Source organism: Haliaeetus leucocephalus, unplaced genomic scaffold (genome assembly GCF_000737465.1).
Source record: "Haliaeetus leucocephalus isolate CR32 unplaced genomic scaffold, Haliaeetus_leucocephalus-4.0 Scaffold162, whole genome shotgun sequence".
In the NCBI taxonomy this organism is placed as follows: Eukaryota; Metazoa; Chordata; class Aves; order Accipitriformes; family Accipitridae; genus Haliaeetus; species Haliaeetus leucocephalus.
Genome location: NW_010972598.1, coordinates 10142755 through 10158089, shown reverse-complemented (window position 1 = coordinate 10158089; position 15335 = coordinate 10142755). Strand labels below are relative to the sequence as shown.

Below are 15335 nucleotides of genomic sequence, written 5' to 3'. Positions count from 1 at the left end.
GCCGCGGCCGCTGGCGCTCGCAGCTCGCCCTGTGCGCGTCGGGAACGGCGTCTTCGAGTCCGCTCGGCGGTGGGAAGGGCTGGACCCTGCGTACGCCCGCCGGGCCGCTGGGTGTAAGGGCGGGCGGGGACCGGCTGGCGCCCGGCTGGCGTACGGGAGTGACCTGACGGAGTGGCGTGGCCGTAGGCCGGTTCCGCGTCTTCCTGGAGTATGTGGGAGGTCTGTTGCACAAACCTCCGCTCCTTTACCTCGGGCCGTCCTCTCGGGTGTGGGAGGGAGGTGGGTTTCTTCCCCCGTGTCCCTGTCCGGGGAACAGTTCTCCCTCCAGTGCACCCCAAGGGTGGTATGCTAAGGTCTCACAGCTGTCTTTAAGTTTAAGGCGGCTAGTGCTTTCTAATCCTCTCTTTCTGTTACGGCCCTATGCATAGTGTGAGACAGGCTTGATTTCAAAGTTTAAAGGCATATCCTGCTTTGGATATTGCTTATTTTTTGGCATAAAAGCATTGTTTGTTGCCCAGATGGCATTTTTGATCAATTGCGGTAAGCAAAGGCTTTTAATTTGCGGTGAAAAGCCACGTGAAAAATAGTTCAAAACACTTCTCTTCAGTGTTTATGAAATTGCTGGTGTTTTGTGCTTTCTTTAATCCTGAGAAAGGCAGCTGTCTTTTGTAGCAGTAAAATAGAATGTGTTCATTATGTCTGTGAGAATAAAGCGGGCGTTGTTGTACTGTCGTGCATTAATGCTGTCCTCTCTTGTGGAGTCCAGCCAGTTCTGCTGAGCCTGTTCAATAGCCTCACAAGTACTGTCTCAAGTACTTTCATTTTGTTTAATGCTGTCAGATGTAATATCTTCAACTGATAGCAAAACAAACACTCCCTGCTAAAGCCTTTTCTTTTTCTGACTGCACTTTTCTTCTCTTTTTCGTTTTTTTTTGTTTTGTTGAGACATTGTTTGACCAGCACTGCAGCAGCAGCAAGGCATTACTGATATTAAGAGTTAGCTCTGTCAATCCACTCCCTAACTGCTCTTTTTAATCTAGCAGATCTCTTTGGGTGTGAACTAAGCTTCCCCCCGCCCCCCTCCCCCCCCCCCCCCCCCCAGTTGAATTGCATTGTTGGTTTAGTTATGTTACTCTTAATTGGTTTGTGTTCACATTGTGTTGGAATTCAGACTTGGTCTAATCACTTGGCAGATATTTAATGAAGAACTACCGGTCTGTAACTCAAAGTGCCCTTCAGACTTTGGCTCTAAACACAGTGGCTGCAAAGTGTCGAAGTGCAAATAAGCAATAAGTGAAGGTAGATATCTGAAGATATCAGTGAGTTCTGAAATGTGCAGGGCATGACAGCTAAACTTGACTTCTCTTGCAGATTGATAGGCAGCAGTTTGAAGAGACTGTCCGAACACTGAATAACCTCTATGCAGAAGCTGAAAAACTTGGGGGCCAATCTTACCTTGAAGGGTGTCTCGCCTGTCTGACTGCCTATACCATCTTCTTGTGCATGGAAACACATTATGAAAAGGTGCACTTCTTTTGTTTACCTTTTTACTTGGAAGGCTGTATGTCTTACAGACTTCAGTCAAAGACTTATTTCTTGGTAGGTTTTCTATGGCTTGCGCTGTTGTCATGCAAATTCCATATAGACTCTGAATCTTACTGCAGAGTGATTTCACATATACATCAGACAGACTTGTCTATATTAGTCAATTTGAGTAATGTAATGGTTGCTTGTACTTCAGAGGAATCACGGAAGTTCTGTCTCTGGTTGCATGCTGGGTTCTCCTAATGTTGCTATATCTGTGATATTGCTGGGGCTCTGACTCTAATGTTGGGAAACCTGATGAAGGAACTGTGGCTTCTGTGCTGTTCTGTTACCAGGTTCTAAAGAAAATTGCCAAGTTCATTCAGGAACAGAACGAGAAGATCTATGCTCCTCAGGGCCTCCTTCTGACAGACCCCATTGAAAGAGGACTAAGAGTTGTATCCTTCGTGGTTTCTTACATTTGTCTCCTGGTTTGTCCGCCTATGATGTGCTACCTGTTTATCTCCGTGTGGCACCCTCTGATCATGCTTGATCTGTGATACAGCAGAATATGTGATAAGTTTTGTTACTATCCGTTGTGTACTGTTCTCTGGTCAGGTTTTAGTACATTCAGATTTGTCGCATCGAAAGACAATGAAAATGCAGTATTGGAGTCCATCCTTTGAGACTTCCTTGAAAATGCAGTATGCATAAAGAGAGTACTCCCAACACTTAGATGCTTCCTCTATTTCAGTGACCTCTAAAAATGCAGTTTGTCTGATTGGAAAAAAAGTGACCAGCTTGGTAGGATAGAAGTTGATAACGTGAAAGCAAGAGATGGCTGTTGTTTAATTTGCAACCCTCAACTCAGGTTCTGGTGAAGATTTCGTCATATGACATCGCTGTAAGTTGATACCAGCCTAGCACTTGCTCTTGGTTCTAGCGTGGCTTATTTCAACCTTTCTTCTTCAACTCTTGAACCACACTGCAGGCATTTTATCTAATTATTACCTTAGTAGTTGTAAAGACCTTGTGTCGCCAATCTGGGGGTAGAATGAGTAACACATATAATTTTTTGAGAATATTGAAACCGGAGCAACCTGAAACACAGAATGCCAATTAAATGCATGCTAAGGCTGATTCCTTGCAGTTGGGTTATCTATGTATTTGTCTAAATAGCTTATAGCTGTCACCTACATGACTTCATTGTTCTCCATATGTTTTCTGCATTTTTCTGTGCATACGCCTCCTCGAAAAAAAACCACTCAACTTGAGTAAAAGCATTTTCAGTTTGGTTAGTGACTTAGTAGCTGAACTATGGAAGTGTTAACTTTTGTCTAGTGCATAACCTTTCCTGAAATTTAACAGAAGGTGGCAAGGCTCACAAACCCTCCGTACACAGCATCTTGTGGTCTTGTTGTCAGAACAGTCCTGGGCTGGATAGGCCACTGATCTGACCTGACGGGGCATCTCTTATGTGTACTGTTCCATTTGCTTTGTAGCTCTGAAACTGGCCTTGAAAGAGCAGGTATGAAGCAGAAGGATCAAAGGTTCTAATATCTTAACATTTTTCCACTTTTTTTTTGTTATGTTTTCATAATCTCTTTATAGTATGTTTCCCTAACAGCTTTTCTGTGCAGATTGAAATTACCATTTATGAAGACAGAGGTATGACCAGTGGAAGATAAAACTGTGGAGTCTCAGGTACATGTTAATCTTATCCTAGATCAATCCCAACCTGTTTTTTATGCTCAGAGGGGTAGATTCTGTCATACTGAGACAGAATATTTATCCCACCACTGTATGTAATTAAAGGCTGTTCACATAAATCTTGTGTGGGCTAGCTTTTCTGAATAAGAAGAAATATCAATATTTGGCATTATGCTACTGAGTGTTAATACAGATCAGGTGATACCAGATTTACCTTTAGAGAGATTCAGGTCTTGATTGTGTAAATACACATAAACTTACTTGTGCTCTATTATGTCCAAAATTGTTTTCTATTCTGTAGATAAAAGAATCTTTTTTTATTCTTTTGAACTCTTTCTGTCATAAGGTTCCAAGCAGACAAACTTAAGACTAACCCTTAAATCTAGGCTTCAAAATAGGTCACTATTTAAATGCTTATTTTGGATTTCCAGTTTTCGTACTAATAGCATGAGAAAAATATTCAAGAAATATCGTTGATGGTGCTATACTAGCACCTGCTCTTCCTATACTGCTGTCAATGATACAGCTTTTCCTTTCTAATGTTTTCTGTGGTACCTCAAACCAGGGTCTATTTTAAAAGCCTCTGTGTTTTGAGCACATGTGAGATCAAGGTCATAACAACAGCATGTTAAGGATCCCCTTGTATTTTGCCTAGAAGTCAATATTATTAGCCCCAGAATCCTAAACAAATCAAAGTTAATTGATTTTACCTTCTTGGTTCTAAGTATGTAGAAGATTCACTTCTATATACTGTTGAATGGCAGCTTTTCTGTTCCAGAAGGGACTGAACAGTGAACTACTGTTGCCTGGGGTGACATTTTGGTTTCATGTGCCAAGTGGTGGGATTCTTCCAAACCTCTTCTGCTCAGAAACACTTGATAAGATACTGTATAAATATAGAATATCTTATCTGCTGTCCTGAATCTTAGAATATGCCATATTCTAAGAGTCAAACCTTACACAGCCTAAAGGGAAAATGCAAGTTACTATACTTGGTAGTATTACTAAATTCTTTCAGTGCTTTTTCTAACCTGCCTCTGCTACCTATCTCTAGGATTTCTCTTTTGGTAGTCTGCTTATGATTGACCCATATTTACAGTGCATATAAACCAGATTAATTACTACAAGCTGGAGCAAACCATGACAAGAAGTTCTGGTAAAGCAAACCAGTGAAGATTCTTGCTGATGCATACCTCTTTCTAAACAACTCTGGCTTGTAACTTGGCATCACTTGTAGATGCCAATTCTGTCTCAAAATATCATTCTTTATCTGGTTATTAGCACTTGGGAATCTGTTGTATTGCATGGTGCTTGTGTTCTGCTGTTGGAATAAGTTTGTGTTTTACCAACTGCATCTGCATATATTTGGCACAAGCCATTTGTCATGACTCATTTCACAGCAGTTCTTGCAGGATGTTTTCCTAGGTGATGTGGGTTTTGAGCAATTACATAAAAGCTAGTTCTGTCAGTGTTCAAACAACTGAAATTTCTAAAATGAAGAAAGACTTGTGTCATGAAGTTCTGGATAGTTTGATGAATTGCAAGTATTTGTGGTCAGTAAACATCTGTTTTGAAAGCAGTATGAGTTACCCAAGTAAGCCTGATCTGGAACTGAAGCTTTTATCAGGTATTTGTCTCCTCCTAGTCATTTGGAGCCTGCAGACTGTCCTGGATGATCTGTTCATGAACACAGCCTACGTGGGCTCTACAAAACGTGGACTGTATTGTGGTAGAGGATATGACTCTGGCTAGGAATAGGTGGTGTATCTTAGGACTTCTAATGGTCTCTGCAACATCTGTGTAAATTCAGAGGAACTCTAAGATCTGCTACTGTATTTGAGACCTTATCCTACCCAATAGTTTTAAGGGGAAAAATCTTTGCAAGACTCTGTCTCCAAGTGTATTCCAGCATACAAAAACTTTTTATTGCAGTTTTTCAGCTGGATGCTGTTCCAGCTCTCACTCTGGTATCTTTACTCATGATGCTTTCAGTTAACAGTGGCCAGCAACCTCTAGCTTATTGGTAGCTTTAACTTGAAAAAGTTGCTGAAACGCACTTAGTTTTCATGATACTGTGTGGCAGAGTCACAAAGTGAAAAGAGTGCTCAGGGTACTTGAAAGAGGCTAAAATAAAGGATCATGCTAATCGCATGCAGTATAGAACTGCAAAATTACTATCCCTAGGTTTCCAAAATACCTATTGAACTTTCATGAATCTTTGCTTTTGAAAAGATAAAGTTTGGACTGGCTCCTTTGTCTTAGGTACTCTGCAGATCCTGGGATGGTAGTCTAAGTCTAGGTTGTTGGCAATGTGTACAGAAAAGAGATTGGAAATATTTATGCCTGTTACGCAGAAAGAAACAAAGAGCTAAAGGTCTTTATTTCCTGTTAAACAAATGAAATCCGGAGTGTTGGTTTCTGTTCCTGCTACTCTCGCCATAGCATGTGGTAACCCTACCTTTCCTGCTACATACCTCTTAAGATAACAAAATACAACTATGTAAAGGCTTGTGTAGGCTTTTGTTGGTCTTATCTAGTAATAGTTTCTAATGATATGAAATTTCTTTTCCAGCAGATAGCTCAACGGTGGACTTGCTGTATCCCCTACCTCCTACTTTAGAGCATCATTCCTTTCTCTGCTGCCAGATCCACAGTGCCATCTACTACAAGGACTAACTTCCTAAAACTGCTCCACATGGGGTGACCTAGCTGGTCAGCATCCATTTTGTGGCAAACTTTTAAGCAATGAGATCACTTTTTAGTTTTTTTCAAGAAAAAGCAGAAGTGGTAGAGCTACATACACTTCTGAAAGAAACAGGGCACTTAGCGCAACGGAAGTCTAGTTTTAGTCATGTAAGTGCAGTGCTGTTCCTCCCTAGTTCTTAAACCTTCTGTCCATCAATCGGGCTTTGGAAAGCTGCAAGTCAGAGTGGGGAATTTTCCAGAAACAAGGCCTTCCCTCCAGTTCAGTATTGGAGTGAGGGGATACACAGTGCCTCTGCCTGGCAAGAAGTGACTCAAGGCAACGAGCGTTTTGTGTTTCCTGTGCTGATTCTCGTGGAAAACCAGAAGGCAAAGTGTTACTTGTTTTAATGTTTTGGTTGTTCCTAGAAGGGGGAGGAACAGCCAGACTTTAATACTGGTGTTTTTTCTACTGCTGTATCTGTGCTGTTACTGCATCTGTCAATGCTCACCAGAAGAGGGGGGTCTATTCATTCATAAAACAGTAAGTACAATGAAATGGATGCTGAACCAATAAACATAACAATTCCTACCCTACTCTGATTAATATGTGAAGTGTAAAACTGTTTCTTTATGGATTTATTATATATAATTTATAGGAAAACATTGATTTGACAAACTGTTAGATGTTGTGTAAGATGGTTTCTTAATTCTGTCTGCTGGCACACCTATTGAAAAGTAGAACTGTGCATTATTTAGTATCCCCCATGCATCAACATTCCTCGGCAATACCTGCAAAAGTAAAGTTCCTACAAACCAAGCTGGCTTAATATTTTTCTCTTACATCCTTTTCCCTTATCAAAGCAAGGATGTCCCAGCTTAGGTTCTGAGCGTCATTGTCCAACTGTAGAAGGAATTCCAGGAATTTAGAAAAGGAGAAGACTTATGCAGAACAGATCGAGTGTTTTGGCTTTTGGTGGTACTGTAGGTGCTAATACTGGATCTGAAATTCCAGGCTTATTACTCAGCCACTGATTTTTTTTTTTGAGATTTGTTTAATATTTGAATTGTATAAAACTTGTTTTTTCTAAACTGTAACAGTGTTTGCCTTTCACATCTGTTGCAATATTGGCAGAAGTACTAATGGATTAGTAAATTTTTTCTTAAACTGTGTCTGTGTCATACTTGATAGCACTGCTTTGCATACAGTAGCACTAGCGGTGAGATTTTTACTCCTATGGTAGTAGGGTCTTGGCTGCGAACAAACAGAGCCAGCATTGCTTCAAGATCAGTTCCTAAGCCGCAACCTTTTTGTCCGCTGTTAATATAGCTTTGTTTTTCAGCAGCTTTCCACGGCTCCTGACCGCACGCAGCTGTGGTGCTTCCCTGCACCTTAGCGCCCCCGCCATTTTCTTGAGGTGGGGCGCATGCGCAGTGGAGGTCACAGCTGCGGCGCCGGGCGCCTGCGCAGTGGCGCTCGCTTGGGCAGGGAGAAGCGCCTGCGCGGTGGGGCGGGTCGCGCATGCGCGGAGGGCCGTAGCTGTTGGCGGGAGGCTGTGTCGAGATGGCGGCAGCGAGCGGTGAGGGGACGGAGGGGGATTCGGATGGCGGCAGCGAGGAACTGGTGCTCACCCCGGCACAGCTCATCCGCAGCCTGGAGCAGGTAGTGTGGGCTGGGGAGAGCGGCTGAGGGCCGGGCCCCTGAGCTCCCTGGGGAGATATGGGGGCGGGGGGTGGGTGACCGAACGCTGGGCTCTGTAGGACAGATGTGGGGTGGTTGGGGGCCGGGTCCCTAGGCTCGCCGGAGGAGATGGGGAGGGCTGAGTTTCTGGCCTCTCTGGGGACTGGGGCCTATCGGAGGTGCAGTCCTCGCTTCTGCTTACAGTGTGTCTTCTTTCAGGCCTGGCTGAACGAGAAGTTTGCTCCAGAGCTACTGGAGAGCAAACCTGAGATCATCGAGTGTGTTGTGGAGCAGCTGGACCATATGGTAGGTTCTGCTGGGCTAAGGTGGTGGTAAAGGCAGGCCCTGGTTGCCTGGCCTGGCAGATACATGCATGGGTCTCTCTGGGATTGCCAGGATTATCTGCTCCTCTGTCCCTGAGATAAGGCTGTTGTGAGTACCTTTTTTGAGCTTGTCTTGGAGGGGGAACTGGGAGATACAAGGAAATAGCATGCTTGGTGTCGCCAAAAGCAGTCACAGTCTGTTTTTTCTGGGCCCTATGTACAAAACCTGTCTTCCTCTCTGTTTGACATTTCAATCATTTAATTTTTCATTGTATTTCCTTGCAGGAGGCAAACCTGAAACGGGCAAAGAGAGGAGACTTGAAGGTCAGCATTCACCGCATGGAGATTGAAAGGATCCGTTACGTGCTCAGCAGCTACTTGCGGTGTAGGCTTGTAAAGGTAATACTTGCTTCTGCTGCCCAGGGGGTGAAAAAGGGTGACTTCAGGAGTGATTTTTACCCATACAAGGCCTCCTGCTTCAGCAAGGCACTTAGTTAAAGCCCATGCTCTGTGTCCTCTGAAGTCCAACCCAAAGGAATTCATTCCTTGGACACACTTTTCAGTTGTTTTGAAGGAGGATCACAGCATTGCTATGAGTGTTTTCTTACCTCATCTAAGCCCAGGATGGCACAATTGAATGCTTGCATGTTCTGCCTGGGTCCTGCCATGTACACATACGGTTTTGCAGCTTGGAGACCCCAGTTGGCCATATTGCTGTTAATTCAGGAGCAGGTATTTGCGCAGGCCTGCGGCTGCTGCATACACCCATACAGCAGTAGACTGCTGCTTGCAGGGGAAGCCTCTGGGGAGTGGGGGTAGTAGCCACTGAACTACTGGGAAAAGTCTGTTTCAGTCTTTAGCATTGTGTTTCAATATCAGATAGAGAAGTTTTTCCCCCATGTCCTGGAGAAGGAGAAGTCTCGAGCCGAAGGGGACCCTTCCATTCTGTCACCAGAGGAGTTTGCTTTTGCTAAAGAGTAAGTATGTTTTGGATGCATCTCCCTCCCTTTTTATAGGTTATAGAACTCGGGTTTTACCAGGAGGTTTCCTTATGGACAAGAAAAGAGCTGAAATAAAATAACTCTGGTAACTCTGAGGCAGTTACCAGGGAAGCCATTGGGCTTGTCTCTGGCCATGCCTGTGGAACCAGGAGGTGTCACTTGCTGGCGTTTTGAGTCAGTACTCTCCCCACAAATTTGTATTTGATTAAACCAGTAAATGCTCCAATGTTTTGTTTCAGGTACATGGCAAACACAGAGACTTATCTGAGAAACGTGGCCCTAAAACACATGCCGCCCAACCTGCAGAAAGTGTCTCTCCTAAAATCAGGTGAGTACATCCAGACTCCACGGCAATCTGAAAATTGCAGCAGGAGGGATGTGGGGAAAGCTCTGAGGAGCATGAAATGTTATGGGCTAGTCCTCCAGCTGGCGCTCAGCAGAAGCAAAGATGACATGATAACAGTGTCATAACGCTGCTCTGCTGTGTGGTGTGTGCCTTGATGCTGCTGTCAGAGGATCGTGCTCGCCCCTGCCATCGAGTCTTGTCTTACATTGAGGCAGCGCACACTACATCTGATCAGAAGTGTCTAGCATTCCCTTTACTGGCCATGAGTTTGCTGTCCCTCCCACCCCTCTGTTAGCTTGGTGTCCTGCAGAGGAACATAAGCAAGAGCTAAGCTTGTGCTCCGAATCCGTTGTTTGCAGTTCCGAAGCCCAACCTGGACTCCTTTGTGTTCCTGAGGGTGTTGGAGCGGCAGGAGAACATCCTGGTCGAGCCAGAGACAGATGAGCAGAGGTAGGTGGGCACTTCCCTGTGCGGTGCACGAAAATAAGCTTGTTTCCCAAAAGCGTCGCGGGTTACAGCAAGGCAGGGGAGGCCGTTTAACTTGACATCCATCTCTGGCAGAGAGTACACCATCGACCTGGAGGAGGGCTCGCAGCATCTGATCCGGTACAAGACCATTGCCCCGCTGGTGGCCTCGGGAGCAGTGCAGCTCATCTGAGGGGCGAATGGTAAGTGCAGGGCCAGGACGGCCGTGACGCCGGGGGGCGGCTGCTGCAGCCGCTGCGGCCCCCCCCCACCCCGGCCCTCCCGTGGCCGGCAGGTGGCGCCGGGGCGGAGCGGGCCGTGGGGGGGGGTGTGTGCGGGCGGGGAGGGCGGGCCGTGTCCCCTTCGGCCGTGGCGTGGCTGGGCAGGGCAGCAGCAGCAGCGTCGGAAGGGGTACCCTTGAAAGCACGCAAATAAACCAGCAGGACGTCTTTCCCTCTGCTGATGCCGAGGGGCTTGTTGCGCCTACAGCTCATCAAACTCCTAATTGGTTATGACATGCCTGGAATATGGCCAGACTCCTTTCTCTGGTGCTCCTGAGCGAGGGCAGTCTGTGTCACGGAGCGCATCTATCCTTTAAGGCGAATACAGCCTTTGCAAATAGTAGGGTGCTCTCTTTTAAACCTGCAGCTGTGTGTTCATTCCTGTTCCAGTTTGGCACTATTCTTTAAATTAGGCTGTTGGGTGGAAACTGACTGACCGAATGGTGTGGCAACGAGCTATGTGAACTCCACCTTCCCCTGTCAGCTTTGATCTCATCACAGGGTCTGTACCACCCTGGATGTTACGCAAGTGGCCTGTTGCTCTGAGGTGAATCAGGGGGATACTTCTGCACCATATTTGGCATATGGTCCATTGAGCAAAAAACCACCACACATAAAGATATTTGAAGGCAGAGCAAATCTTAATTCTTACAGAAAGAGCAGGAGGGGTTTGGAACACATTAAGGATGGAAACTGCAATTCAGAGCAAAGGAAATGTCATGAGCAAGCAGGGGAGAGCCATAGGGTCCTGTGTGTGGTGCTTGGCACCAGCTCCTTACCTGCAGTGGGAAGGGAGGGTGAAGAGTTTACGAAGTTTGTTCCCTTTGTCTTTCTGACTATCAGCTGGGAGATGGCCATGAGCTTAGGAATTCAGGGTTTCTACTAGCCTGGAGTTTCTCCCTTGAAGCATTGTTATGCGGACCAAACAGCAAGTCTGCCCTTCCTCGGAAGGGCCCTGTCTTTGGGGAAGGAAGGCTGCACAAGCTTTGTTTTGCCTATGCAGCCTGTGTCCCGGTGTGGATACAGGTGTGTCAGTACAGCCCTTTCTAATATGGCCAGAGAGGAGCTATGCTGCTTCTTCCTGGCATTTTGGCAATAATAGCCCTATCCTTGTAAAATACCCACCCTTGCCATTACAGGTGTCTGAGGTTTGCCTGCAGAGTAGGCCTGGATTTGGAATTGCTACCTGGACCTTGTGCTGATAATGGCATTTCTTGCCCTGGGCCAAGGAGTGAGTGCTTCCAGGAGCCATGGGCAGCTGTGTTTTCTCTGATCAGATTGTGAATGCTGCAATCACAATCAAAGCTTTGGAAATGTCAGACAGCATTTGCAGGTTTGTCACAAACCTCCTCTTAACCAGAGCAACTGGTTCATGCTCAGGGTGTTTGTGCCACAGCCACGGGGTCTTTATGCTGCCCATGTAAAATTTGTATTTCAACCTGCAGTTCTGCTGCATGTGCAGACTTTGCGTAAAGCCAACGCCAGAGCAGGTCCTGCACAGAGGGTTTAAGTGCTGCTATTTCATCGCTTGGAATTCTGCATGTAGATCAAGTCCAGCGAGGGGGGCGAGAGGCCTTGCTGCTTTTCCGGCCTTTTCCAACCTGCTTCTTTGGACTGGCTGACTTCAGGGACATTGCACCACTATTACAGCTAATCCTCAAGCTCAAGGCTGCCTTCAAATAGTTTCCTTTGTGCTGGTCACGCAAAGGAAAAGCTCCTCTGGCCCTGGTGACCTGTGCATGCCTCTTCTAGTTGGTGGAGAAGCCAGGGTGTCCCATGCTACCTCAGCTCAGTGCCTGTCAGGTGCGTGGACTGACAGTGGCTCGTGTTCCTTCAGGGCAGGGTCTTCCCTGCACGGCGGTCTGTGTGAGGAGCAGCCGGTGCTCCTCTGACACTCCCCTTCCTCTGCCAGGCAGAGGGTCACACAGTGCATCTTGTAGTGTGAGTGGCTTTGCATGTGTGGTTTATAGTGTTCGTAATGAATCCGTTTAGATAAAGAAGATTCTTTTAAGTATAGATGTTAAGAGGAGGCTGAGTTTAATCCTTTGGAATCAGTAGCACATACCTCTGCACAGCCCCCCAGGAAGGGCTGTGGATTGTGCCCTGCCTTTATCTACAGCCCAGGCTGCTTCACAGAGGTGACTGAAGCTCCCAGCCAAAGTCATCGTTAATCCGCTGCTGCAGAAACGTGCTATAGAAGGACTGCTTGGAGAATGTCTAGGTGGCACGTCTGGAAGACTTTCTCCTTGGCCCTATTAAGTTTGACTGAAGAATTGTCCAGACAGCTAGTACTTGCCTTACCGCTGCATATCACGTGGCTGCAGCAATGTGGGCATAAGGGGCACCTGTCCTCTTCCAACGGCTGAATCTTAACTGGATCTGATTGTTTCCAGACTGCCTTCAGTACAGCTCCTCTCTGGAGTCTGACAGCCGGCACAAGACAATGTTCATCACAGGCTGTGCAGGATTTTTGAAGATGGCTAGTAGGCTGAAATCAGTCAGGCTCATAGTGAGATTCAGTTTTGGCATACCTGAAAATGCTGCTCTCTGCTTTTTGTGTCCTTCCATGACTAAATACCGGGACACTTTTGGGACTGGGTACAGCCTTACTGCTAACACTGTGCCCCTGTTCTGTCTGTGTTGGGAGAAGGGGAAGTGTCTGCAGCTTTGTCAAGGAAGTGATGCCTTTGGCTTGTACTTATAGATGGAGGAGAAGACCCAGCAGTCCATCCACCTTAATTTGTGCCTCTGGAAGAGAATGTGCAGAGTGGGAACAGTTTTTCCAGCTTCCATGGGGTCTGCTGTAAAGCTTGAGTTCAAATACATCCCCTGTTCTCTGCTCCCTCCAAGGTGGAGATAGCTTGGGTTTACTGAGTGATTAGCTCTAAATGCAAAGTAGGTGGATGGTGAAAGAGGTCGCAAGGAGGGCACTGATGGTGAGCTGTGATTTCCCAGCCTGAGCCGGATCGGCTCTCCTGAGTGCAGGAGAAAGGTGGGGCAAGTGGTTTCATTGCTAGGAAGACTTTCATGTCTGTGTCAGTTGCCCAAGTCACTGAAGTGGGGGGGAAACGCACTGTCAGCACGAGAGGATGTGATGAAAGGATGGTTCTCTGAAAGCAACTGCTGAAAATGGACTCATCGCCGGCATTGTATGTGCTGGAGGGCATCTGTCCTTGTAAGCATACATCTAGTATGCCACCCATCACAACAGTGCACGGGGGGACTGTCTTCCATTAGACCCCAGTCATGTGTGAAATGTGGAAAACCTGTTGAGGGATTTTTCTGCAGGCTTTCTCTTCCACTGCCCTGGTTAACCCTGGCTGCAGGCTGCTGTGCTTCTGGGTGACAGTAGCTTTCCCAGAATCGAGAAATATCTGTGTTAGAGCTGGTATCAAGGGAGTTGTTCCTCTGAAAGTCCTGTCTAGGAAAAGTAATCCGAAGGTGGTTCTATTTATTTTCTCCTGGGTATCTACAGGAAAATGATCTCAAATAAATTACATGTGATCCAGTGAGGATGATAATTCCTTAGTAGCAACAGCTACCTATGCAAACTTTCCTACACTGTGGGGAAACAACTGGAAGTTCTGCGGGGAAAAATTTCAAGTATTCAGAGGTTCAAAAGCAGACAACTTGCGAGACCTTGAGCAAGAGCCCTTAGTTCAAAACGGGGCGGGGGGGGGGGCAGTTTGCTGTCATGACCTCAGGAGATGTTGCTTGGGTTTGTAACTTGGGCAGTTGCAGCCACAGTTAAACCTTGCAGGGTAGCTGATCCTCCAGCTGACCTCTGCAGAAGGATGTGATGCTGCCTGTCTCCAACGCTGGCCTCAGAAACGGGGAGCGCTGCTTCCAGCTCGGGCCTGAGCGTCGTCACCAGCCAGGGCTTTGGCCGCAGCGTGCCGACTGCGTGCTGACAGCGGGATGTCTGGTCTAGGTCCAGCAGACAGATCTGCTCCGATGCTGCGGGTACCCAGCTGCACTGGCCACCAGCAGACACCTCCAGCTCCTGCAGGCCCAGCCAGGCAAGTGCGTCTGGCCCCTGGTCACCCACAAAGTTCTCTGTCCTGCTCCTCCCCAGGCAGGAGTGTCTGGCCAGCAGAGACACGAGTGCCACACGTCCTTCTAGGGGATGGTGCTGCTTTGACTCTCTTGCTTCTTTTTCTGCTGTTTTTGCTGACTGAGGCTGGGGCTGAACTGCAGGTTTTTGCCAGCAAGCACTGGGTTCAAGCTCACTTCTCCTGGCCATCCTGTGAGAGGTGTCTTGCATTGTTCTGGAGACGTTCAGACACAGGGGCGAGGGAAAGCTGTGTATAAATACTTGATAGGTAGGTTGTGTCATGAGCTGATGAAAATCTGTACTGTCAGCAGGAGCAATCAGGGCTGCTTAACATAAATGGCTAGACAGCTCTGGAGAGATTAGCAGGTACTACAGGGCAGGGGTGATCTGATTTAGGTGACAGTCTTTTCTGTCAAGGAGTCACATGTGAGCTGAACAGAAGGTGATGTTGAATATAGGTGTCAGGGACACCATAATGTCTCTTGCCTGCTCAGGTGCGAGTGAATCTCTTTCTCAGGGCAAGGAACTGGGGTCAGAAACTTACGAGTTAGATTCACTTTTGGTAGAGGATGAGCCTGGAGTCTGGGATTTTCTTTGTGCTTAGGCACCTTGGAAGTAGCTGGTTTTGGACCTGAAAAGGGATGTATAAAAAGAGTTCAAGCCTCCCACCACTAAAGACAATGTGAGAGGAACATGCTCCTCTTCTTCCTGTAGCTCCGCCAGGCGTTGATGGTTCAGTAAACGCCGGTCTTGTAAAAAGCACTCGCCTTTTTCTGGCATTCGGAGCTTTTTCTGTGCTGCTCCTCCCGTCAGCCCGCTTCACAGCTGAGCTCCGTAGCAGGGAGCTGAGCTCCCGAGGAGAAGGCCGCAGCCAGGAGCGTCGCCCGGCAGAGAGAAGGATGGTCGCCGGTACCCGGGTCGCGGGGCCGGCTCGGGCTCTGGCCTCGTTAATCGGCCTCGCCCGAGAGGGCTCCTTTGCGGCACAGCGTGGGGGGCAGAGCCCGGCCCCGGTGGTCGCAACCGGGCCGGCGGGTGGTCGCGCTCGGCGGGGCCGGGGGAGACCCGGGGGCGCGTTCTCAGCCCGTCGGGGCGGGGCAGCCCCGAGCCCCTATTGGCCGCTCGGGGGCGTGTCTCCGGCGCTGATTGGCTGTCGCTGCGGCCGCGGGGTGTCCCGGCTGCCGGCGCTCCCACGGCTCCATTGACCGAGCGGAGCCGCCGGCAGCGGGACCGGAGCGGGTGGGACGCGATGAGCTGCGGCGAGTGAGAGC

General features: G+C 47.6%; 3 protein-coding genes across 3 annotated transcripts in view; all 3 read left to right on the top strand.

The window, feature by feature from the left end:
• GOLGA7 (golgin A7) overlaps positions 1-7064 on the top strand; it is a 7347-nt gene extending 283 nt beyond the window's left edge. The window contains exons 3-7 of the mRNA XM_010562966.1: positions 187-279; positions 1367-1524; positions 1881-1982; positions 3165-3228; positions 5810-7064. Coding sequence (XP_010561268.1) covers positions 187-279; positions 1367-1524; positions 1881-1982; positions 3165-3212 — 401 coding nt within the window. The 3' untranslated portion in view covers positions 3213-3228; positions 5810-7064. The remainder of the gene's footprint in view (positions 1-186; positions 280-1366; positions 1525-1880; positions 1983-3164; positions 3229-5809) is intronic.
• Positions 7065-7472: 408 nt separating this feature from the next.
• Positions 7473-9940, top strand: GINS4 (GINS complex subunit 4 (Sld5 homolog)). Its single transcript, XM_010562736.1, has 7 exons — positions 7473-7579; positions 7817-7903; positions 8206-8319; positions 8800-8897; positions 9161-9249; positions 9627-9717; positions 9829-9940. The coding sequence occupies exons 1-7, from the start codon at positions 7481-7483 to the stop codon at positions 9923-9925; spliced, it is 675 nt and encodes a 224-aa protein (XP_010561038.1). The 5' UTR covers positions 7473-7480; the 3' UTR covers positions 9926-9940.
• Positions 9941-12916: 2976 nt separating this feature from the next.
• LOC104828956 (protein phosphatase 1 regulatory subunit 3C-B-like) overlaps positions 12917-15335 on the top strand; it is a 5164-nt gene continuing 2745 nt past the window's right edge. The window contains exon 1 of the mRNA XM_010562965.1: positions 12917-12949. Within this exon, the coding sequence (XP_010561267.1) occupies positions 12917-12949 (33 nt within the window). The remainder of the gene's footprint in view (positions 12950-15335) is intronic.